The sequence below is a fragment of the Coffea arabica genome, chromosome 4e (assembly GCF_036785885.1).
Source record: "Coffea arabica cultivar ET-39 chromosome 4e, Coffea Arabica ET-39 HiFi, whole genome shotgun sequence".
Lineage (NCBI taxonomy): Eukaryota > Viridiplantae > Streptophyta > Magnoliopsida > Gentianales > Rubiaceae > Coffea > Coffea arabica.
In genome coordinates, this window is record NC_092317.1 from 11,464,581 (window position 1) to 11,488,658 (window position 24,078).

The 24,078-nt window shown below is 36.7% G+C and overlaps 4 protein-coding genes across 6 annotated transcripts; 3 read left to right on the plus strand and 1 right to left on the minus strand.

Moving 5' to 3' along the window:
• The first annotated feature begins 222 nt into the window (after positions 1 to 222).
• LOC113740760 (pterocarpan synthase 1-like) lies at positions 223 to 957 on the plus strand. Its single transcript, XM_027268285.2, has one exon. It carries the CDS (start codon positions 231 to 233, stop codon positions 807 to 809), a length of 579 nt encoding a protein of 192 aa, XP_027124086.2. The 5' UTR covers positions 223 to 230; the 3' UTR covers positions 810 to 957.
• Positions 958 to 5,720: 4,763 nt separating this feature from the next.
• LOC113740761 (pterocarpan synthase 1-like) lies at positions 5,721 to 6,511 on the plus strand. The gene has a single exon (XM_027268286.2). The coding sequence runs from the start codon at positions 5,736 to 5,738 to the stop codon at positions 6,333 to 6,335; it is 600 nt and encodes a 199-aa protein (XP_027124087.1). The 5' UTR covers positions 5,721 to 5,735; the 3' UTR covers positions 6,336 to 6,511.
• Positions 6,512 to 9,397: 2,886 nt separating this feature from the next.
• Positions 9,398 to 13,622, minus strand: LOC113741984 (uncharacterized). Of its 3 annotated transcripts, XM_072046734.1 has the most exons (6): positions 13,364 to 13,622; positions 13,171 to 13,257; positions 12,742 to 12,930; positions 11,950 to 12,259; positions 11,711 to 11,863; positions 9,398 to 9,851 (listed from the first exon to the last, which is right to left on the minus strand). In XM_072046734.1, exons 3-4 carry the CDS (start codon positions 12,832 to 12,834, stop codon positions 11,999 to 12,001), a joined length of 354 nt encoding a protein of 117 aa, XP_071902835.1. In that variant the 5' UTR covers positions 12,835 to 12,930; positions 13,171 to 13,257; positions 13,364 to 13,622; the 3' UTR covers positions 9,398 to 9,851; positions 11,711 to 11,863; positions 11,950 to 11,998. The 3 variants fall into 3 exon arrangements, with proteins under 3 accessions (XP_071902835.1, XP_071902833.1, XP_071902834.1); XM_072046732.1 differs by having other exon boundaries at positions 11,711 to 12,259; XM_072046733.1 differs by having other exon boundaries at positions 11,711 to 12,259; positions 13,151 to 13,257.
• A 2,211-nt stretch (positions 13,623 to 15,833) lies between these two features.
• Positions 15,834 to 16,427, plus strand: LOC113740762 (pterocarpan synthase 1-like). Its single transcript, XM_027268287.1, has one exon. The coding sequence runs from the start codon at positions 15,834 to 15,836 to the stop codon at positions 16,425 to 16,427; it is 594 nt and encodes a 197-aa protein (XP_027124088.1).
• The last annotated feature ends 7,651 nt before the right edge of the window (positions 16,428 to 24,078 follow it).

The following is a 24,078-nucleotide window of genomic DNA, read 5'->3' on the forward strand; positions in this document are numbered from 1 at the left end:
AAAATAAAACATTAAAAAAAAAACAAACTCTTTTTTTTTTAAAAAATAAACTTCTTTAAAAGTTTCCTCATTTTATCCGCCCCAGACATCACGAGCGACAAGACTACTGCCGGCTTACACTTTTTTAAATTTCTCAACATATGCTGCAGGATCTATCCTTCCCAGGTCCTCCTATAAAAAGGATTGAGGAGGCATGGAAACTGGACAAGTTAAGCATGAAAATGAAGAAGATGAAGCTGATAAATGCTGCATTGCTTTGGTGGGTGGCCATATCCATTGCCATGCCATCGGCTTATGGAAGCGTTGATCAAAGCCCCAAAGCGGTGGAAAAATGGTTCAAGGAGCTTCGTCATGGAGAGGAGAAGTTGACAAAGCTTCACTTCTATTTGCACGACACGGTAACTGCCAAGAACCCCACAACTGTACAAGTGGCTCAAGCCAACATGACTAGCAAATCACCAACGCTGTTCGGAGAAACCGTAGTCCTCGATGACCCATTGACAGTGGGACCTGAGCCCTCTTCCAAGATCATCGGTCACGCCCAAGGTATATACAGTTCGGTTTCCCAAGAGGGATATTCACAGATTATGATTCTGAATTTGATATTCAACTATGGCAAGTTTAATGGCAGCACCCTTAGCCTTCTGGGTAGTAATCCCATATTCAACGAGTACAGGGAGATGCCAATACTAGGTGGTACTGGGGCTTTCAGATTGGCCCGTGGAATAGCTACAGAAAAATCCTATGCTGTCAATGTTACCACAAAAAATGCTATTGCTGAGCACCACGTCCTCGTTCTGCATTATTGACCTTGATTCGATGCATTTGTTCCTCCTATTTTATTTCCTTGTTTCCTTTGTCATATCGATCGTATGGATTTTCATGGCATTCATTTCATGTTAAGTATGTAATTCTTGAATAATTTAATAGTGAATTAAGACGATAACTTGAAAATTTTTTTTCTTTGTTTCACTTCTATTTGTTTGTCATCTTCTTGATAATACTGACTTTCAGCTCATAGGGAGAGCTTTTCCTTTTCCTTCTCCGTTCATATTCCTTTTTGCGCTTCTTATACTCCTAAATAAGAAGAGTGGTTGAAGACGAAGAATGGGAAGAAAGGTGGCCGTTTGTTAGTTATCTTGTCCTTGGGGGTTTTTTCTTCTTCTTATCTGTACCTGGCCAAGGCCTAGTTTCAACCAATCTTAGAGACCAGATTTTAGTTTTGAATTTCAAAATGTTATATTGTGGTACTCTCCTCTGCTGGAAAAAACAAGGCTTTTTGAACCAAAAAAAAAAAAAACATAAAATCAGTAGTAGGTTTTACGCTGCCTTTGGAGGTCGATTGTGTATAATTTTTTCATGCGACGAAGCAACCTCAAAAAAAAAAAAAAAACAAAAGAAAAAAGTCTAACTGTTCAAGAATAAAGAGTACCCAAAGGATATATTAATGTCCACAAGTTCAAGTAAGAACCTTCTTCTCATACTTGATCAAGATGAACAAACGTATGACTTGCATTCCGTATTCATTTCCAGCATTACAATCTATTAATTTCATTTTTTTTTTTTTGTAAAAAATGAATGAATTGACATCGACCACTTGCCAAAATAAGAAAGAGTTCACACTTTGAATTCAGGTTCTTCACCTTAAGTACTCCCATTTTGCCTTTTGATGTGAAAATTATTTTGAATTGATTACACTCTAAATTTTCTTTTCGTTTTCATATCACCAATATTTAACTTAGAAGGCATTGTAAAGTCAACCTTGGATTAGTATAAAGTTCAAAAAAAATCCTATGGTACTTTTAAAGAATCATTTCCCCAGTTTATCCCCTTTAATAATGATAGCAGCGGATATTTTAAATATATTGTTACAATCTAAGAGTCAAAATAATTTATTTTACTATCCAATAGCAAATTGTAACCTAAAGGTATGATACTCAAAAGAGATTGTAGGATATCTTGTAAGTTTATCCGTGAAGAAACTTGTATTACACACGAACCATTGAAAGAGGGTGGAACAGAAGATTGGTTGCATATTTTATCAGTTTCATCCGTATCAATTTATTGGTCAAATCTTGATTTGCATCGCCAATTCCATCTTCCAAAATTTCTTATTTTCATTTTCTATATTTATTTTTTCTAGTCTAAGAGTTCAAAGGCTAAATGTACAAATTTGTTTCACTCCAAATTCTAAATTATTTGAAATTTACTTGGTGACTTGAAATTCAATGCTATGTTTAGAGTTGTTTGATTCCTCATATAATTGAATGTAAGTGATTTTCGTCTCCATGGTTCATTCTAGGAGAAGTATAACAAATCATACACTTGGCAATGCATCTATGTCAGTACTTGCTGTTGTGTGCAGAGAAAAAATCTTTCTTGATGGCCTAACTGAGATTGAATTAGATATTTTCATAGGTTTCCTTTGTTTGAGCTGTTGGCAAGTTATTACCTGATAGTCTTTTCTAGGAAGGTTCCTGTTATCCTAATCAATAATGAGGTTGTGACAGATTTGCTCTTCATATTTAGTTTGGGAGAAATGAAATTTGGTCCCTAATGTTTGTCCTATGTGTCAAACTAATCCATCATACTTTGAGATAAAACAAATTTAGTCCAACTAGATGTTAATTTTTAGCAAATTGCCAAATATTATTCCAACTATGTAAAAGAGAAGAAGTTTATGGCAAATTAGTATATTTTCTTCGTCTTCTTACTATAAAAACTCATATTACACATTCAACACAATTTTTGTTCCGTAATTGTATCTTAATTCATTCTAAAACCGTCAACATCACTATTTGAAATTTTACAGACTACAATGATTCAAACTCTAAAAGTTAGGGATTCAAAGTGCAAAATCAAAGATTTTGACTAATGGCAATTTGATTTGAGCATAAGCCATTGTTGGATTCCCATCAATTATCTTAAATATGGTCATAACAAGAAACACATTGTGGACCACATTTATTTTATCAATACATTAAAGATTAATTTAACACATAAACTATGTACTGGGGACTAAACCTGTATTTCTCCCTTTAGTATTCCCCATGCTTGGCACATTGGAGCCATTTAGTAGAACTTTAAACACTCAATTTCATGTCTTACCTATGTTACTTAGTTTATATAGTACTTGTAACACATCATCTTCATCATTATTATTTTGCACTATGAGTTACAACAACGAGTCCTAATGCATGACATATGGCCTTTAAACTAATTGTGAAAAGCCAAAGTCCTAAGATGAATGACCGCTCATGAAAACCACAATTCTCCAAATGCCACTCTTTGAAAGATCTTTCCCAAGTGCCACAAGCTGGTCGGCAAAAGTTGTGAAGGGTTTCTCGAGAGAAGCGCTAAAAGCAAGATTTTGGTGTAGTTAAGATAAGAGAGTATGGATTTTAATTAGATGAAAAATAGAAAGGGCTGGATGCAAAAGGATCATGTGTAGACAAGGGAGGGCTCTCTTAATTAAGATTAGTAGTACACAGTCCATATTAGTGAAAGAATCCTTAACAAGAAAAATATAGTTACAAGATATATAAATTAAGGTGATTTTATTGCACTTGCTGGCTTTTAGCATAATTATTTTGAATTTTTGCGTGTATACAAGTTACCATCTGAAAGCATACGTTTGCATTTTAGCTCCCTGTGATCTAATCAATTACTAATCTAACTAACAACTTTGTTAAAAATTAACAACTGGGACCCGAATTTTTGTACTAAACTTTGAATTTATGCATCAACTGGAGGATTTTTATTTAGGCATGCACCTCTTCACAAAAGCATATGATCATATCCCTAAGCTAGCACATTGCTTTACTAAATTTAGATTTTAGAAATTTGTTGGAGCATCTTCTATTAGGTGTCTCTTGGTGAGATCATCTCGTATGCCTAAGGTAGTAACTGCAGAAATTAAATCTTTTTTTTTTAATGTTAGTTTGAACCATTAAACGAATTTTGTCAGAATAATACATCAAGATGCTTATTACATGTTTTGTACACTTAATTGAAAAGTACAAGTAATTTTATTGCGTTTTTAAAATATATGAAATATGAAAGTTTTTTGTATTATACGTACAAACATGTATTATAACTACAATAGAAACATTAATATGAGTATTATATTAATACTGCTGGAGTGAAACTGCTGAGGGGAAAGAAATTGCTGGAGTGGTTAAAAGCCGTTGGTGAACCTTTGCGCAATAGTCTAGGTGTTTCCCCTCCCCCTTTCCTCAATCCCACATCGATTGTGAGTGGTGTGTGTGTATACTACTTAAGGTTCTCGGTGTGGCTTGAAAGTCAGCATGCCTTTTGAGTTGGGCCGTGAGTTTCCCTTAGATAGTATTAAACCTTAAACATGAGGTTAGACAACTTTGATTACAAACCTTAATATTCTTCCTATATTTTGGAAGTTTCCTCTTTCCCCCCTCCCCCACCCCACGCACCCTATAGACTTTTGACTCACACCAAGTTATTTTTAAATGCCCGAGGCAATGAAAGAAGGCTTTTTTTTAAAAAAAAAAAAATAGCAGAAGGCGTTAGTTACTTATCCGTGAGTGAGCATCCCAAAACGCCTCAACTATTAGGGCAACGCCCAAAACGCAAGAAACCCAAATTCACACCCTTTGGCGTTGAAGAGGGCCAAAAAATAAAATAAAATAAAATGAAGCCAATTGCGGTCTCTCACTAATAATTCTTGGTGAGGGGAAATTGATTTGTTAAGCAATCATTTAACCAATTAATTTCGAGTCACATGGTAATGAATATAGAGTTCCTGTTGGTCAATAGAAGATGTGAAGGGAAGTTTAAGTTATTGGATGAAAGAGAACTAATGGTGGATGTTTTTTAATCAATGATTTTGCGTAAAGAAGAGGAGAGGTGATGGGAGGCGAATTTAGTGTAGGTGTTAGGGAATTTTATATCTCGAATTCAGGTCCCCAATATTGACTAAATCCCAAAATATGCAAGAAATTACATTTGATCCCTTGTTCCGCGGAATATTATCACTAATCTTTCTAATTTTGACCATTTCTTTAGGAGGATGATTAGGGTCTTTGATAGAGAAATTTCTGATACTTTTTTTTTTTTGATATGTCTATCTAAAACCTTACAAAAATTTTATTCATAAAAAAAAAAAAAATTCCTCTAGGGTTACGCCTATGCTTCAGGGCTTTTGCTTTGCCCCGAAAAATAGAAAAACACACCATTCTAACACACTTAACCCCATGCTTCAGGGTTTTTGCCTTGCCCCGAAAAATACAACCCCACTCTAACACAATTATATTAGTCTTTTAAAGCACTGCTTGTATTTGGCTTGAGGTTTTCTATTTCACATTTCTATGTTACATTACCTTACAAAATTTCTTAAAGTGACAAGTGTCCCGTCATCAAGACAAATATTTAAATTTTGAATTTTTATCAATTATTTCACGAGGCACATGTCAATTGGATAAATAGTGTAATAGGAAAAGTTGTAATAGAAGATCTTTGCTATCTTATTCACCCCTATTATGGGAAAGTCAACTCAACCAAAGAGGGTAAGAACTTAGAAGAATAGAAATATAGTCATTCCAATCATGATTACATTTTAAGCGTTGTTTCGTAATCAATTCCCTTAATTAAAATTGAAAGTTTAGTCAAGGTAGTACATGCTTACATTGAATTGGCTACATTTCTACGATCCTTCCTAGTTCCTAGTTCCTACTATAAAAAGGGATAGAAGAGGCACGGAAATGGACCAGATAAGCACGAAGATGAAGACAACACTACTCATTGCAGTACTGTGGTGGGTCGTGGCGATGATGGCCATGCCAATATTGGCTCATGGCAGCATTGATCAAAGTCCTGAAGCCGTTAAAAAATGGTTCAAAGAGCTTGGACATGCAAAGGAGAAGTTGACAGAGCTTCACTTCTATGTTCATGACACGGTAACTGCCAAGAACCCCTCGGCTATTCTAGTTGCTCAAGCCAACACTACCAGCAAATCACCCACGATGTTCGGGGCAACCTACGTCTTCGATGATCCGATGACAGTAGGACCTGAGCCCAGTTCCAAGGTCATCGGTCGAGCTCACGGCGTATACAGTTCGGTTTCGAAGGAGGACGCTTCACTAATTGTGATCCTGAACTTGGCATTCAACGATGGTCAGTTCAAAGGTAGCACCCTCAGCGTTCTTGGTAGTTATCCCCTGTCGCAGAAGTACAAGGAGATGCCAATACTAGGTGGTTCTGGGGCTTTTCGATTGGCCCGTGGAATAGTTACGGCAAGAGCCATTGCTACCGATGGCCTGAATGAAATCATCGAGTTTCACGTCCTCGTTCTGCATTATTGACCCTGATTTGAATTGATGCCATTTGTTCCTTGTATTTTGCTTGTGGTGTTCTCCTCTGCTGTTTGTATCCCAGCTATAGTTTTCTTAATTTCCTTTGTCCGTATAATAAAGACTTCATATTAAGGACACGATCCTTGGATGATACAAGAAGTATTGAAGTGTTTTTTTTTTTCTTACTTTTTTCTTCTGTTTTTAAAAAAATCTAGTATTGGTTGTTTTTTTTTTCTTTTTCTACCTTCGTTGCTTGTTTCATACTTGGAAAAGTTTATTTTCCTTAATATTTTTTTATTTCGTTTTTCTTTCAGATGCGCAATGGTAGTAAGGCGCCTGGAATCTTTTATCTAATTTCTCTGTCCAAATTTCTAATTACAACATCGATAAGGTGGCTTTTGATCTCTCCTTAAGACTTTTTGCTTGCGGCTTTCTCGATCACAAGTTCTACTTTCATTAAAAAAAAAAAAAAAAAAAAAACTCCAATTCTTGCGTGAAAAAGGCAAATCTGGAGCTGCAAAGAATCTTGCAAAAGGTAGAATCCACGACTTGATGGCAAATAATAAAACTTCTAAGGGACAGGACGTCGAATAGGTGCTGAAAAACTTTTACAAATCACACAAAAAAGGAAAAATAAACTTGTCTTAGGTAAGTTGACCACCAAAATAGATCTAAAATCCTTGTTAAGGTATAAGTTGATGGTTCAAACTTTGCACCTTACATTTAAAAAAAAAAAAAAAAAAACTCAAAGATATGCCAAAACTCCCTTCTAGTCTAATTCTAAATGAGCATGCTTTCCCTCTAAATGGACGTGCCTTCCCATGGGCATCTCATTAATGTGGGATTTTATATTTATCTGAAATCACAGCCACTTGCTTCTCCTCTTTTTTCAACTTTGGAAACGGTCGTGTGTGTGTGTGTCTATATATATATATATATATATATATATATATATATATATATATATCTATTTATATATATATATATATAGACACACAGACACACAGACACAAGAGCAAAGTTGACAATGCAAGGGCTTTGGTTACTTCTGATATATCAAGTTTTCTTAGATTTTTATTGTCAACACCGGGACAAGAAGAGGGGTTGAATGAGAAGAATAGGACGAGGGGACGACATTAATGTGATAGTAAGAACATTTTTTTGTCAGAATTCGCTGAAACTGAAGTTTACTTAGACATGCTACAACACCCTATTCGTTCCTCTCAAAACACTAAAGTACGATGAAAAGATAGATCACCAAGAGCAAATGCAACACCATAGAAGAGTTCACTCCCCCGCGCATCGTGCGGTCCATTTTTGTTCTCTTCCCTAAGAAGGTGGATCAAAGAAAGATAGCTTGCTTCTCTCATGGACTGATGGCTGCTTATGTCGTCTATGTGAAGGATACTGAGAAACGCTTCTTCCTTGTCACAAACAAGAAATTTTAAGAATCAAATTCTAATGCTAGGTGGGAAGACCTTAAAACTAGAAAAAGGAAAAGAAAAATGATGTCCTCAAAAACAAAAGAAAAAAAAAAAAGGATCTCATGTCTTCGATTATCTGCCTTTGTTTATTCTAATTTTAGTATATTAGAAGTAATATTTGAAGTTGAAATTTGTCTAACAATTGCCTTTACTCTGAGTTAAAGTTCCGGAATATATTATGGTAGGAAATCATATACTTCATTTTGTCTGTTAACATTTGATTTCACGATATCAAAAGCCTTTTCGCCATTCAAGAACAATATGCAAGGATGCCAAAAATGAAGAAAAAGAAGATGATTCACAACGCGATAAAGACAGAGATCAAGACCAGAACCTAGTTCACGAGCAATTTACCCAAGTTATTTCAAAGAAAGGGAGGAAGCAGCTCTCAAAAACAGGTCAAATAATGCAAACACGTTAATATGTTAAACCAAATTCCTATGCTCACTCACAATCCCACAAATGTGGGGCACCCTCATGTGGATGATTTCGTTCGATTAATCTGTTATGTGTTTAGATTCGTAGATTTTTCCATCTATGCATATTATTGTTGATCCTTAGTTGTCCCTTTTTACTTAACAGAGGTCAGGTTTGACCCTCCTCTAATTCGCTGTACTCTTTTCGGTTATAAATAAAATAAGGGATGGCATCTATTTAAAAAAAAAAAATTTGATTTCACGGTTTTAGTAGGCTATGATGAGTATGATACCAAAATGGTGTAAGACGAAGGGACTATAGCATTATGCAGGCCTGTAGCATCTCCCTAAAGTTTATAAGAATGTTAAAGTTTACACCGATTATATGAACATCTATACTATATACATACTATATATAAAGTGGAAGGCTAGGTTTGGTGTAAACATTTTTTATGACATTTTAAATTTTCATTTATGACTTTTTAAAATTTTTTACTCTAACTGCAATCTATTTTCATTGTAACTACAAAATCATATCTTCCCAATATAACTACCCATTGACTTATGAACATCATTATAGTCTTAAAGTAAAAAAAAAAAAAACTTAAAAGATTAAAGTTTTGTTTAATAATAAAAATTTTATGTAAAATAAATTTACATAAAAAATAATTTATTTTTAAATTACACACACATTGAGTGTGCCCTTGACCACTAGTGCAACAGTATGAGTTTTTCAAATACTGCTAGATGGTTGCCACTGTAAGGTGTTAAAAACTTTAATAAAAAATAATTGTCCCAAAAAAAACATAAAGACTTAACCACCATGGCACCCCCAACATCCAAAGCTACACCCACCAACCATGAAACACCATAGCCACTAACACTTCACTATCAATGAAATGTATACAAAAGCCACTAGAACTACACGGCCAATGAAATGTATACAAAGCCCAAGCCCTCTTTTTTAGTGCAAACAGATGAATTATTAGTATTTGTGTAGTCAATAAGCCCTTGATCTAGTAGCTAAAATTGAGATCTCAGAAATTAAAGATTTTGGATTCATTTCTTTTTATCCCCTCTCCTAATACAAGAATAAAAATAAGTAACAAAAAATTAGTATTTGTGTAAGTCACAAATGCACAGAGAGTCTACCTCACGGAAGAGAAACAAGGATCAAAAGGAAATTTAATTGGGAAGGGGCTGAAAGGATAGATAGATGTCTGTGAATCCACAATATATAGTCTGCTAAATGATGCAAAACATACGAATTACCAAATATTAGACAAGCCAGTCACAGTCGTGTGAAGCTACTATTCGATCATGTGAGACGCCTTGAAAAGCTTTCTTCCAAAGATTTCTACACTACATAAAGGTACTAATTTATCAACGCCTTCAGTAACTTTCAAGTCTTGACTGGTCGATGCTTTGCCAATCCCTCCATCTGAAATATCACGGGTTCTAATTTGAGTTGGTGCATTCAATCTCATTGATCTGGTTTTAACTATTATTCCCCCAAACTGAACCATGTTTGCATGGCTATGTAGATGACTAAACAGAAATGATGGCCAATATCCAACAACGAACCCTGGCCCGATTTCAAGCCACCAATGTCCATGCTCAGCATCCTACAAAAATGGAACTTGAGTTGTATAATTAAGATAGTATATTTTAATTGGAGATTATCTGAAATATTATTTAGAATGATTAGTGTAGCACTATTATGATGTCATATACATAGATGGAACTAGAAAATATATCTTGAGCGGGTGAGTTTTAATATACCAACACTTAATCGTGCAACCTAAAATATTTTTGGGTTTTCATAGGGGTGGGGTTTTAAATTTATAAAGAGTGATTTTGGAAATTTTTTAATTTCATAAGGAAGGAAATTTGAATTTTATAAAACTTGGGGAGGTGAGAGCCCTTTCGCTGTCCCCTAATTTCATCTTTGATGATATATATGAGATAAAAAAAAAAGTGATAAAAGATGTATTTGTAATGCAAGTAAATTTTACAAAATAATGCTAATCCAAACATGTTTCCTACACTATCAACAAGCCGGTTAATATATTATCAGGGACTAGATTATATATGTCAAATATGCAAAAAAAAAAAAAAGAAGATATTTTACATTTGAACAAAATGAGTTGAGACATGATTAGTTTCAAGGTACTTATATGAGTTTTTTTTTTCATTCATCATTTATCTACTTTACTCCTATTCTAACCTAATCTAGGAGGAGACCCAATTGGGCCTATAGGGGAGCCTTAGTATTTGGTGGTTTATATATGAGTTTATTAATATATATGAGTTTATTAATTGGCACTTTTATACATAAATTGCGGGTCTCGCCAAGGGGATCCACCATTTTTGAAAGACACACTTATATAGTTATAAATAAGAAAAATGGTTCAAAATGCTTTTCACATTTGGTCAAATGAATTTTTTCGTCCTTCAATTTTAAAATATTAATTTTATGTTCCTTACAAATTTAAGTTAGCAAAATTTGGTCGTAACCTAAGTTTTCTATCACTTTTTTAGCCTGAAATCATCATGTAACTCAAATGCAGTCATTTTTTTATATACAAAAAGGTCAAATCCTATATTTTTAGTGACAAAAATGAATTTAAATTTGATTCGATCCCACTTTTTTTAAGAAAAATGAATATGGTTTAGGTTAGATCCTACCTTTTTAGGACAAAAATGAATATGGATCGAGTCATTGTATTTAACTACAAATGGAATCTAATTCTTTTACCCCTAAAAAAATCATGTGTCGTTCACGTGATGGATTCAAGGTAAAAAAATGGTCAAAGACTAGATTGGGACCAAAATTTATCCATTTGATTTTGGAGTAGACGTAAAGTTGCTATTTTAAAATTGAAGGATGAAAAATTCATTTAACAAAATACCAGAGATGTTTTGAATCATTGTTCCTTGTAGATATTCTTCTTTTGTGGATACATGAAATTGGCATTAAATGGCACTTGCAAACTGCCCTTACCACTTGCCTTTACTTGTTTGTGATCCATTACTTGATAGAAGTTGTGTGGTTTTGATGGAGTTGGGACAAAAGCTACAAGCATCATTTAAAGCCAGTTGTTATGAACTAGTAACAGAACCTTAGTCGTCGCCAACAAAGGATAAATAAAAAAATAAGTAAAATCCCGATGCCCTGACAGAGAGGATAATCTGACAGTCAATTAACTATATCAAGAATAGTTGGTAAGTTAGAAAGGTATCAGAATGAGGATGATATACAGTTGTAATGTCATGGTTAACCATTTGTTTGTTAGACAAAAAATGACAATACTCTTCCTAATTTGAGCAGGCAAATAATAGGGTTGTACTTTTCTTAGTTTCATTTGTTGAAATGCAAATATGTGAATTTGGTTTGATTTTGCAAGACAAAAACTCAGGATGTTTCAATTAAAGTCTATAAGAATCTGAACTTGAAGGTTGCATAAGATAGCACTGAACTTACCTTTGCAATCATCATCGGTATGTCGATATCAAGTTCTCTGCCATTCTGAGTAAATCTTGGAGAGATTGCTGCCCCTAAAGAAATTCTGTTATTAGTTTGTACAAAGCCTGAACACAGGAGGCTATAGCATCCTGTGGTTCCATATGAATCAGCCTGTAGATTGAAAGTGATCAGCAGTCTAGAGCTTTTATGTCTAGCACATACAGACGTAACTTAAGGATGTGTATTTGATGGTTTACCGTCCAGTACGTGAATAATCTGGGGGAGTTGTCTCCGAATAATTTCGGATTAACCTGGAGAATTTAAAAATGGCTGATCCCTAGATGTCTTCTTGCACCCAGAAGACTTAGAAAACATGATTCTTGTGTCAAGTTTACTTACCTGCCAGCCGGCTTCAACAGTATTAAGATCATTACTAGTAGTATTACCAGAGGCTATCCAGACTTGTGACAGTCTGAAGTCGTATTGGTCCGTCTCATTAGCTTTCCAGACATGTATCTTGACTCGCGTTCCATACAAACAATCTTCAGTAACAGTGGCAACAGTTTTCTACATTGAAAATAAAGAAAAGATCATGTATACTGAATCTGAATCTATGAACTTTTGATGCTACGAAAGGAAACTTCAAAGCTTAGACAGAGCCAGAATATGTTAACTGCAATTTGATTCACAAGTTGAGTTGTTCAAATTGTCCAATTAGTTTCTTAAATATCACTTTCTCTTTTGGTAAGAATTTCACTTTTATTCTCTTCACAAACTTCTCATTTGTGTGGCAGTGTTCCACAAACGTAATTATTCTTAGGAAAGAACAAGAAAATGGCATGATCTAATTTAGGAGAGAGAGACATATCGATGTAATCATAGGAAGAAAATATGGGATTGTGGGAAGTTTCCTCAAGCTTCGAGTTGCTTATGCATTGATTTAGAAATCATTGCCTTGATAAATCTGTGAAACTGACCTAGCTAGTTCCTTAAAAACTAACTGAACCTAGATTGTTTGAGTGCCATTTTACTACATTTCATAGACTTACCAGTTGATCATCACTGCTTATCTTAGCATTCTGTTTACTGAAAATTTTTCTGCTAAATTTGTGCAGTGAACCAGCTCTCAGGACATCTTTCATTGTAGTTCTTCTGATAGGTACAGTAGCATCAGGGCACGATTCACCAGAATCAGTCCACAGTTGAATGCTCTTCCTCGAACCATGGTGGGTTGGTTTCTGTCAAAATATCAGCAGAGTTATAGTTAAAAGCTCTGTCTATCCCAGAACCAGTCCAAACAAAACTTTTCAAGACATCAAATTTCTGTCAATGTGGTGTACCAGGTTAATTCTGAATATGTTTTGATTATCTCAGCCCATTACTAAGCATGTGTAATTGTACTTTTGACAAAATAGTTTCCTTAAACTGTAGTTTCTGCAGAAACATGGAGGAAATGACCTGATTTTGAACTCAATTACCAGTGGCTTCTGTCCTTTGAGCAGAGGATGATCAAAAGCTGGTTGGAGATGAGATGGGACACAATCTATTAGATCACCATCTGGACTCTGTATCAAAGTAGCAAGGCAAATTGAAATCAGTAAACCTGAAATCCACTAAAAAGATGCCAACTTTAGCTAGAAACAGTTCTGGAAAGGTATGAAGTAGAATTGCCTCAATTGTCTTGATTGCTAGTTTGTTAATCCTCCTCAGATAACTTCTAATTCTCTTTAACTTCTGCAGCCTTTGACTCAGACGGATAGTTTGATTGCGTGGTTGTCACTGAAATCCAATACATCATTTGGCTTAGACAAGACTGATGAAATAGAAGAAGCAGTAATTATAATCAAGATGAATATAATTTGAACTGTTTTGTAAGATCTAGCAGAAGCCATGCTTGCTCTGTGTATATCTATTTCTTCTTCTCTTAACTTTCGTTTCTCTTAAATATAAATATCACGCGTTTCTATTGACCACCATGACATTGTGAACAACACACGATCATGGTATACTAAAAAAAAAAAAGGTGGTCCATCAAGATAGCAGTAGTGCTCAAGAAGCCATCCAAATGCAAGAGGTCAGCCCTGGATTACAGGAAAGTTTATCAGTTCATTTATATTAGGGTTAATTCCACTTTGTCCCCCCAAACTTTGGACGATTATCCACTTAAGTCCCTAAACTTCAAAATGGGACACTTAAATCCCTAAACTTATAAATACCTCCCACTTAAGTCCCTGAACTTATAAAATGGGACACTTTAATCCCTAAACCCTCATAAAATGGGACACTTCGACCACCAACGGCATTCAGGATTTGTTAACAATTTTCCTTAAGTGGGAGGTATTTATAAGTTTAGGGATTTAAGTGTCCAATTTTGAAGTTTAGGGACTTAAGTAGGTAATCGTCCAAAGTTTGGGGGGACAAAGTGGAATTAACCCTATTAGCTCAAGGAACCAATCAAAGAAAAGGTCAAACCAACTCACTGACTCAACGTCTTGAAATTTTTTCCCCTCCAATCTCTGGCTCTCTCACTCTTTTTTTTTTCTTTTTTTTTTTTGGTGGTCTTTCTATCTCTGGCTCTTCAAAGATTCTATATTTTTACAGTAGCCTCTCAAAAATCAGTATAATAAATTGTAGTCCAAAGAACTTATTTGGTTAGCTTAAAGAATATACGTACACAAACAAAATGATTTGCAAATTAATGCATAAGTTAAAGGTTCAAAGACTTGCTTCCTTGCCGACTACTGCTTGCTTAGGAATGATAACAGGTGGAAATGGAATATAAGCTATTATTAAGAAATTGTTTTTGCTTGGTTTTCACTTTTGTGTAGGTCAAGTTCTTGTGGCTTGCTTAATCTCCAGAGCTAGCTGGCTGGTCGGCGCATTTCATCAGTCTCATCAGTATAAATCTATTGATCAAATCTCAATTTGTCTTTGCTAATTTTTCTTTTCCTAACCTAAGAAGTCTGGGTGTAAATACACAAATTTCGTTAACTTCAGATTACAATTTCTTTGACATTTTGTTTAGGTAAATGCAGCTCAATGTACATATATATGCCGACTTGAAAATCACTGTAATATTTACAATGGTAAATTACATATAACTCCCATGTGGTTTCATCTATTACCACATGACCCTCCTAACGTTTCAAAATGTCCATTTCATACCCCTATGGTTTTATATAAAGTGAAAATTTGACAACAAACAACCTATATAACGTCGTTAGTTGAAATATCAATAGTGCCCTAATTAATTAAATGCTAAATCAATTGATGGCTTAACCACTATGTATAAAAGCATAGGAAAATTATGTGAATAAATGCAAAAATCATATGTGATAAAGTGGATATTTATACAAATCATAAGGAGATTACATGGATAATAAAATTTTATCACATGTGCTTTTAAAGCACATTTGGTATAAATGCCACAAGTGATTGTGCATTTCGTCCATTTTCCACTTTATATAAAACTATAGGGGGTTTACGTGGATATTTTAAAACCTTAGGAGGGTCATATAGCATTATGTAAAACCATAGAGGGTAATAAGTAATTTACCCTATTTACAATTGTTCTACTCCGTCTTGTAATTTAATATTAGATATTGTCATTTCCACGATTCCATCTTCAAGAAATACAGCCAATTCATATAGGGAAAATAAATCTATCTCTGCACTTGCTGTTACTTACATGTGCCTTAGCAGAACGTGTCTTTGGCAAACAAACAATCTGCTTTGCCGGCCTAAATAATTTTTAGTTTGTCATTTTCACAGCTTCTCTTTGTTTGTGAGCTGTTAGCGAGTCTTGTTTATGTGATTTTGTCTTTCAAAGAAGGCTCATGTCATATAATAAACTGAGGTTTTTCTGCATATGCTTGGCACATGCAAGTCTACTCATAGAACATTAAGCACTGATCATTTTCATGTCTTAATTAAATTTCTTAATCTAATAGACAAAGGAAGACAAAGTGGCTGTGGCTGTGGCTAGGTTCATCTTCAACTTTCAAGATGGATAACAATAGCATATTGGTCATTTTGCCTGTGCACTGAAGAAATTAAATAAATAAAAAAAAAAGCTTCATCCCAACACTATTAGCCTTTCAAAGCACTGCTCTAATTCTCCCCTACTGTGGACAAGATCAACATGAAGATGAAGACAACACAACTCATTGCAATACTGTGGTGGGTCGTGGCGATGATGGCCCTGCCAATATTGGCTCATGGCAGCATTGATCAAAGTCCTGAAGCCGTTAAAAATTGGTTCAAAGAGCTTCGACATGCAAAGGAGAAGTTGACAGAGCTTCACTTCTATGTTCATGACAGGGTAACTGCAGAGAGCCCCACATCTGTGCTAGTTGCTCAAGCCAACGCTACTAGCAAATCTCCCACGATGTTCGGGGCAACCTACGTCTTCGATGACCCGATGACACTGGGACCTGAGCCCAGTTCCCAGATCATCGGTCACGCCCAGGGCATATCCAGTTCGGCATCGAAAGAGGATGATGCTTCACAAATTGCCATCATGAACTTGGTATTCAACGATGGCAAGTTCAATGGTAGCACCCTTAGCGTTCTAGGTGATTATCCCTTCTTCCAGAAGTACAAGGAGATGCCAATAGTAGGTGGTTCTGGGGCTTTTCGATTGGCCCGTGGATTGGTTACAGCAATAATCTATGCTTACAATGATACCACCCAGAATGAAATTATCGACTTCCACGTCCTCGTTCTGCATTATTGACCTTGATTTGATGCCATTTGTTGCTCGTACTTTCTTGTGGTTTTCTTTGTCGTATAACAAAGATTTCATGTTAAGGATATAATCCTTGGATGATACAAGAAGTATTGAAGGTTTTTTTGTTTTTTTGTTTTCACTTCTACAGTTCTGCTTGTTTGGTCTCTTTGTTGATAATGTTGATTTTCAGGTAATAAAGAAAGCTTTTCCTTCTCTTTCTCCATTAAATTTTCCTTTTGGCACTTCTTACTTTTCCTTTTGTTTTAAAAAAATCTAGTATTAGTTTTTCTTTTCCCTTTTCTACCTTCATTGCTTGTTTCATGCTTCTAAAAGCTTATTTTCCTTAATATTTTCTTATTTCGTTTTCTTTCCTAAACGCAATGATAGTAAGGCGCTTAATTGGGATTTTTTTTTAATCTAATTTCTCTATCAAGATTTCCTATCTAATTTCATACTAAGGGTGCATTTGATAAAACTGAAGTTTGAAATCTAAAATGTGAAGTTTGAAATCTAAAATGTGAAGTTTGAATCCATTAAGTTATTGAATTGTTAAGTATTAAATTTAATACATTTGAGTGCATATCACATTCAATGATAAGTGAATAGTTTATCACTTAATTTTAAGAGCAAGTTTTGCCTAAGAAATTCAGTGTCATTTAATTTAGTTCAGATGTTCAATTTTTTATTATCAAATGGTGTAAATATATTAATATCTGAATCCATTAACTTTAAGCACTGAATTGAATTAGGAAACAGGGTCTAAGTCATTAGTTTTTCATTTCTCTTTTTTTTTTTCAAAACGGCAACTCATCATTCATTAAACTAAACCAGAGTACAATCTTTGGAGCAACTGCTCCAACAATCTGCCTGAACCAAATCAAGCAACCACGCTGGGAAGTCAAACTTCCATTCAGCTGTTTTTTCCAAATTTATAGCAAACTTTGCTATATGGTGACTAACAGAGTTGCTCTCCCTTCTAGTGAAGGAAAAGCAACATTCATAAAAACTGAGCTTCAGCCTTTTAATATCTGAAAGCACAGTTGCAATCTCTACATCATCTTCTTCACTATTTATCCTATCAATAACATACTTACAATCAGATTCGAACTCCACCCTCCTCCACCCTTGTTGTTTGGCCACCAGCATTGCTGCTCTTAATGCTAAAGCTTCCTCCATCTTTGGGGTTGAACAACTTGAGCCCGGCACTGCCCAAGCTCCCACTACTTCCTTCTGCCAGTCCCTTGCCACCAACCCCCATCCTGCTTTCTCCTTGTCTTGTTGAACTGCTGCATCAGAATTTATTTTCACCCATGCCTCACCTGGTTCCTGCCATGCACCTGGTTCCACCTTCCCCTCCCCTCTAACTCTGACTAAATCTTTTTCCTCCATCTGCACCTCCTGGAACTCTCTCCATTCCCCAATAGCTTTTTGGACCACTCCCATGGGATCCCTGGCTTTTGCTTCAAACTGTCTCGCATTCCTTGACTTCCATATCTGCCATAACAAGTTCACAGTCACACCAATACGCTCCTGCCCCATCTTCCCCTTCACTGCATCCTTCAGCTCCTCCCACCAATGCCAGAATTTATACCTATATGTCTCCAGCCCCTCCCAACTAACTGGCGCCACTTCCCAGATGGCCTTTGCATGGTCACAAAAAAACAGCAAGTGCTCTAAAGTCTCTGTATGTTCCCCACAACACCTGCACATATGATCCCCCTTGGAGCACCTTGCCTTTACAGTTGCGTTCACTGGCAGGATATCTTGTAGACACTTCCAAAGGAAGTGTTTCAGCTTCTGTTTTATATTCAACCCCCAAAGAAAGCTCCAACTCTGAGCTGAGCATCTCCTGTTACTGCTAGATTCAACATTCCTCCCAACAGGAGCCCTTCTCTTTTTAATGCATTTAGCCAGTTTATAACCTGACTTAACTGTATATTCCCCCGTATTTGACTTTCTCCAGTATAACCTATCTTTCATACTACATACACTTAAAGGTATTCTCAGTATCTCCTTCCCTTCCTTCTCATCAAAAACCTGTGCAATCAGTTCCCTATCCCACTTGCCATTATTTATAAGATCACTCACCCTCTGAACAACCACCTCCTCAGTTCTTGGAGTCTTCACTCTCCCATCCTCTGTGTCTGGTAACCATCTATCTTCCCAAATATCAATTGACTTGCCATCCCCCACCCGTTTCCTGACCCCCTCCTCCAACAGTTCCCTCGCCCTCAATAAACTTCTCCAGTACCAGGAATCAGTACCATGGCCTTGCATTGCCCAAATTGAAGTCCCTCTAAAATACCTTGCCCTCATGACCTTACTCATCAGCAAATTTGGCTTAGTTAAGATCCTCCAGAGCTGCTTTGCCAGCAAAGCCAGATTGAACTCCTGCAACTCCCTAAAGCCTAAACCCCCCTCACCCTTCCCCTCAGCCAACTTCCCCCAGTTCAACCAGTGAATTCTCTGCTCCTTCTCCTTTGAACCCCACCAGAACTTTGCCATTTCAGAACTAATCCTCCTACACAAGTCCATAGGTATCAAACAGCAGGACATCACATAAATGGGCAAGGCCATGAGAACTGACTTGATCAACACCTCTTTACCAGCCTGGCTCAACAATTTCTCCTTCCATCCCTTCAACCTCGCTATTGTTTTCTGACAGATATACTCAAAAGTCTGTCTTTTGGATCTCCCAATGACTAAAGGTAGCCCCAAATACCTACTTTGTTCAACCTGCTTCATCCCTTGCAGTTCTCTCATCACCCCTTCCTTATGTCTACTCATCACATTCCTGCTAAAAAATAGAGAAGATTTCTCAATATTGATCAGCTGTCCAGAGGCTTTTCTGTATACCTCTAAGATTCTCCTTAGCTGCTCAGCCTCCAAAACAGATGCTCTACAGAAAATCAGAGAGTCATCTGCAAAAAACAAGTGAGACAGCCTAGGAGCCTTCCTTGCAATCTTTAACCCAGACAGCTTGCCCTGCACCACAGCTTGATTCAACAATGATGAGAAACCTTCAGCACATATCAGAAATAGATAAGGAGACAAAGGATCTCCCTGCCTCAAACCTCTTGTTGGCCTAATGAAACCTCTTTTCTGACCATTAAAGTTTATAGCATAAGTAACACTAGAAACACACTGCATCACCCACTGAATCCACTTAGGACAGAAACCCATTTTCCCCATAACTTTTGCCAGAAAAGTCCACTCTACTCTATCATAGGCCTTTGACATATCAAGCTTAACAGCCATAAAGCCTTCCCTCCCAGATCTTTTGTTTTTTAGGAAATGAATGTACTCATGAGCAATCAGGACATTATCCAGGATCTGCCTACCAGGGACAAAAGCAGACTGTGCCTTACTAATACAAAGATTCAGAACCAACTTTAATCTATTGGTGATCACCTTGGCAATTATTTTGTACAACACATTACACAGGCTTATAGGTCTGAGATCTGCCATAGTGCTAGGGGGAACAGATTTGGGGATAAGACTAATCAGAGTCTCATTAATGGACTTAAGAATGAAACCAGAAGCAAAGAAACTATTGACAGCATTACAGATATCAGTTTTTAAGATTGACCAAAACTTTTGAAAGAAAATTGGGGACATACCATCTGGTCCAGGGGACTTATTTGGATGCATCGAAAACACAGCTTGACTGATCTCCTGCTCTGTAACCTTCCTGGTAAGCTCCCTGTTCATCTCATCAGTAATGGTCTGTGGAATTCCTTCTAAAATCTCAGAAAAAACCTCAGGTTCCTCTGTCGTATAAATCTGCTGAAAATAGTCCAGAATCTCCTGGCATGTTTCCTCCTCATCCTTACACCACTCTCCAGACCTCTTCTGTAGCACACCTAATCTATTAATCCTCCTCCTCCCAGCCACCGTGGCATGAAAATAACTGGTGTTCTTATCCCCTTCTTGCAACCACTTCACCCTAGCCTTCTGACTCCAATATATCTCTTCCCTTTTATAAGCCTCTGCCAGTTTCCTTTTTAGACTTGCCAACTTGATCCTATACCCATCACCTTTACATTCCTTAACCTCTTTGATCTCCTGCTTCACTTTTCCTATCATACTCTTAGAATTACCTCCCATCTGCTTGCTCCAACTAAGCAAATCCACTCTAACTTCCTTTATTTTTGCCTGAACCATGAACAACCTGGATCCCTTTTGCTTACTTCCCCAAGCTCTATCTACCACCTCCTCTACATCACTATTTTGCAGCCATCTCCTGTCAAACATAAACCTCCTCTTCCCTTTTTTCCTAACAGGCTTAGTATCAAACAACAAGATACAGTGATCAGAAGCCTCTACCTCTATATGTGCACAACTTGCCTTCTCAAACTTCCCTATCCACCCTTTACTTCCCAAAATCCTATCTATCCTTTCCTTCACCTCCCCCTCCCTGTTCCAATTATTGCACCAAGTCCAAGGGACTCCCTCAGCCCCAATGTCCACCAACTCATTTTCATTTATAAAAGAATTAAAATCTTGAAAACTCACATTAGCTCTTTGTCTACCACCCCACTTTTCAACATTTGATCTGATGTCATTCAAGTCTCCCATAATTGCCCAGGACTCCCCCCAGATACACCTCCTCCTAGCAATAACCTTCCACTGTTCTCTCCTAATACTAGCATCTGCACTAGCATAAGCACAGATGCACCACTATTCAACCCCTCTTTCACTATCATCTATAAGTAATTCTATAGTGAAACTGGTAAACAACACTTTTTTAACCTTTAACTCCTGTTTCCATAGCACTGCCAAACCTCCCGCCAACCCAACTGGATCAACCACAAAGACATTATCAAACTGAATCCATTGCTTAACACTGTTCAAAAAGCTTTTTTTCTTTTTTGTTTCAGCCAAAAAGACCAGAGATGGAAAGTGGAGTCTTACGACCTCCCTCAACTGGGGAACTGTCAAGGGGCTCCCCACACCTCGACAGTTCCACACCACAGCCCTCATTTGACACTTGGAGCCCCAATAAGGGTGGACTCCAACCCCTCAGCAAGTTCCATCTCCTCACAGTTCCCACCATCAGACTTTATTTTCTTCATATTTTCCTTCCCTTCCTGATCCTCTTTCCCCTCCCATTCCACAGTCTCCATCTTCCTTTTTCCCTTCTCCATCCCCCCCTCCACCTGATTGACTTCCACTAGGGGTCTTCTCTTACTAACTTCCAGAACCAATCTTTTCCAGGTTTTGTTTGTCCTATCAGAACCTTTCTTTCTACCCCCCTGCTTCCCTGTCTTCCTCCTTTCCTCCATAGCCCCCCTGTTCCCTATCCTCTCCCTTTCATCCCCCAACCCCCTCTTCCCATCTCTCTCCCCATCAACCCACATAAGGTCAGTCAACTCATCCACTAACCCCTCCCCCTGGCTCACCCCCTGTGTCATCACCTGAATACTAACCCCTCCGGTTAGCTTTTCATTTCTCATTAATCTTTTTGCTTGTCCCTATTCTCGATTACAAGTTCTACTTTCATCAGATGAAAGGGGCCAAAATAATAAAAAACTGCAACTCCAATTCTTTCATTAAAAAGGCAAATCTGGAGCTGCAAAGAGTCTTGCGAAAGGTAGAATCCACAACTTGATGGCAAAGAATCAAAATTCTAAGGAATAGGACGTTAGGTGGTGAAAAACTTTTACAAGGCAGATAAAAGGCAAAAGAAACCAAAATACCACACACTTATTTTGCATCAGAGTCATCCTATCTTTACAAATTCTCTTTTTTTAGAAAAATGTTACACAACTCTTTTCTAATCTAAGTTACTTCCCAGTTCCCAACTTAGATCCTTTCCAATCTTTAGCGGTGCCCATGTCTCATGCTCGGACAAAATTCGCCTCGACAGGCCACTTCTCCTCTGCCTATCCTGCATGCTGATGGTCGTTGGAATCTTCATCCAACCACTCGACCTTGCTCCCCAGGCTACTCGAGGAAATTGAATTGGATTCACACCCTGCTTCTGATCGGATCAGTACGATAAACAACTTTGTATTATCAATCATATATCATCTTACAGGTGGTGTAATTATGGGCAATCTCACCAATGTGGGATTTTACATTTATCTGAAGTCATATCCACTTGTCTGTCCTCTTTTTTCGACTAAACAGTTGTAAATATATACAGGAGTAAAATTGACAATGCGGGGGCTTTGGATGCTTCTGATCTATCAAGTTGTTCTCAGATTTTTATCGTAAACATCGGGATATGAAGAGGGGTTGATTGAGAAGAACAGGAAGAGGGGACGACATTAGTATGATAGTAAGAAAGAATGTTTCTTATTAGACTTGGCTGAAACTTAATTTCAGCCAGTCATACTAGAATATCCAAAGCGTTCTTCTCGAATCGCTCTAGTACGATGGAAAGATGTGTTAGATATTTTCAAAATTTGATCAGTTGCAAGACGGGGCATCTTAGGATCTGACATAAGATCCATCACTGTTTGGTTCCTACAATACTCAGAAGTTGTTCAAGTCTACTTGACACATTTTCATATTTTTGATAGTTAACTACTATCTAAATAGTGTTTAAACATGCAAAAATTATGTGAACGCTTGCATTGATATTGAGGAACATTTTGACCAATACAAATACACAAATCAGCGGTGAAAGGTTGCAACTCTTGGTCATTTCAATCTCAACTACATAAATGTCTGGTAGGGATGGTTTGCTGCAGAAGATCAATTTCCTACTACTAGAATTCTCTGCAAAAACACAACATAGTTTAAGTAAGTTTGTCTAACTTTGTGCAAGAGTTAAGACAAAATACCCTTCAAATTATTTTAAAGGATATTTGTCCAAAACCTTTGAATACAAAATTTTTGATAAATAAAGTCTAAAGAAAAGTGATTTTGAGTCACGATTTGAAGTCTTTTTGTCTCACTTGCTTTGTAACTTTTAGTCATTTTCTCCTATATTATCCCCAACAAGATGGATCCGCCGGAGAAAATGCAAAATGATAGAATTGTTCGCTCCCTCCACGCCTTCCACGGTCCATTTTCATTCTCTTCCCTGCCGGAGAAGGTGGATAAATAAAGGTAGCTTGCTTGTCCTCTGGCGGCTTATGTCATCTGCTTGAAGGATATTGAGAAAGCTTCCTTACCACAAATAAGAAATTGTATAAGAATTGAATTCTAATGCTAGGTGGACAAGACCATACAACTAGAAAACGTTGAAAAATACGAAGTCCTCCAAAAAGTTGGGATCTCGTGTCTTTGCTTATCTACCTTCGTTTTCTTCTACCTGTCTCAGTAATAGAAGTCATATTTGAAGTATTTGAAATTTGTTCTAACAATTTGAGTTCAGGAATAGATTATATTATGGTAGGAAACTACTTCATTTTTTATCTATTAAAATATTATTTGATACCACTATACAAAGGCACTGTATATGGCATTTGATGCAGGATTGTTGCATCTCCAAAGTTCACAAGAAGGTTACAGTTTACACCAATCATATGAACATGCATATAAATAGAACATTTATTACTATTTTTTCAAGGGCTAATTACAATTTACCCCATGTGGTTTAGTGTTTTATTGCATAACCCCTTATGGTTTCAAAAGCTATACATAACCCCTCATGCTTTAGATTAAAGTGTCAAAGTGATGGAACTTACAATCCATAACGGAGTCA

Excerpts from the sequence above, each read along its gene's own strand:
- LOC113740760 (XM_027268285.2), top strand. The coding sequence starts at position 231 with ATGAAGCTGATAAATGCTGCATTGCTTTGGTGGGTGGCCATATCCATT.
- LOC113740762 (XM_027268287.1), top strand. The coding sequence starts at position 15,834 with ATGAAGATGAAGACAACACAACTCATTGCAATACTGTGGTGGGTCGTG.
- LOC113740761 (XM_027268286.2), top strand. The coding sequence starts at position 5,736 with ATGGACCAGATAAGCACGAAGATGAAGACAACACTACTCATTGCAGTA.
- LOC113741984 (XM_072046734.1), bottom strand. The coding sequence starts at position 12,834 with ATGAAAGATGTCCTGAGAGCTGGTTCACTGCACAAATTTAGCAGAAAA. Across the intron at positions 12,260-12,741 it reads TAAGCAGTGATGATCAACTG|AAAACTGTTGCCACTGTTAC; the intron begins GTAAGTCTATGA and ends TTTTCAATGTAG.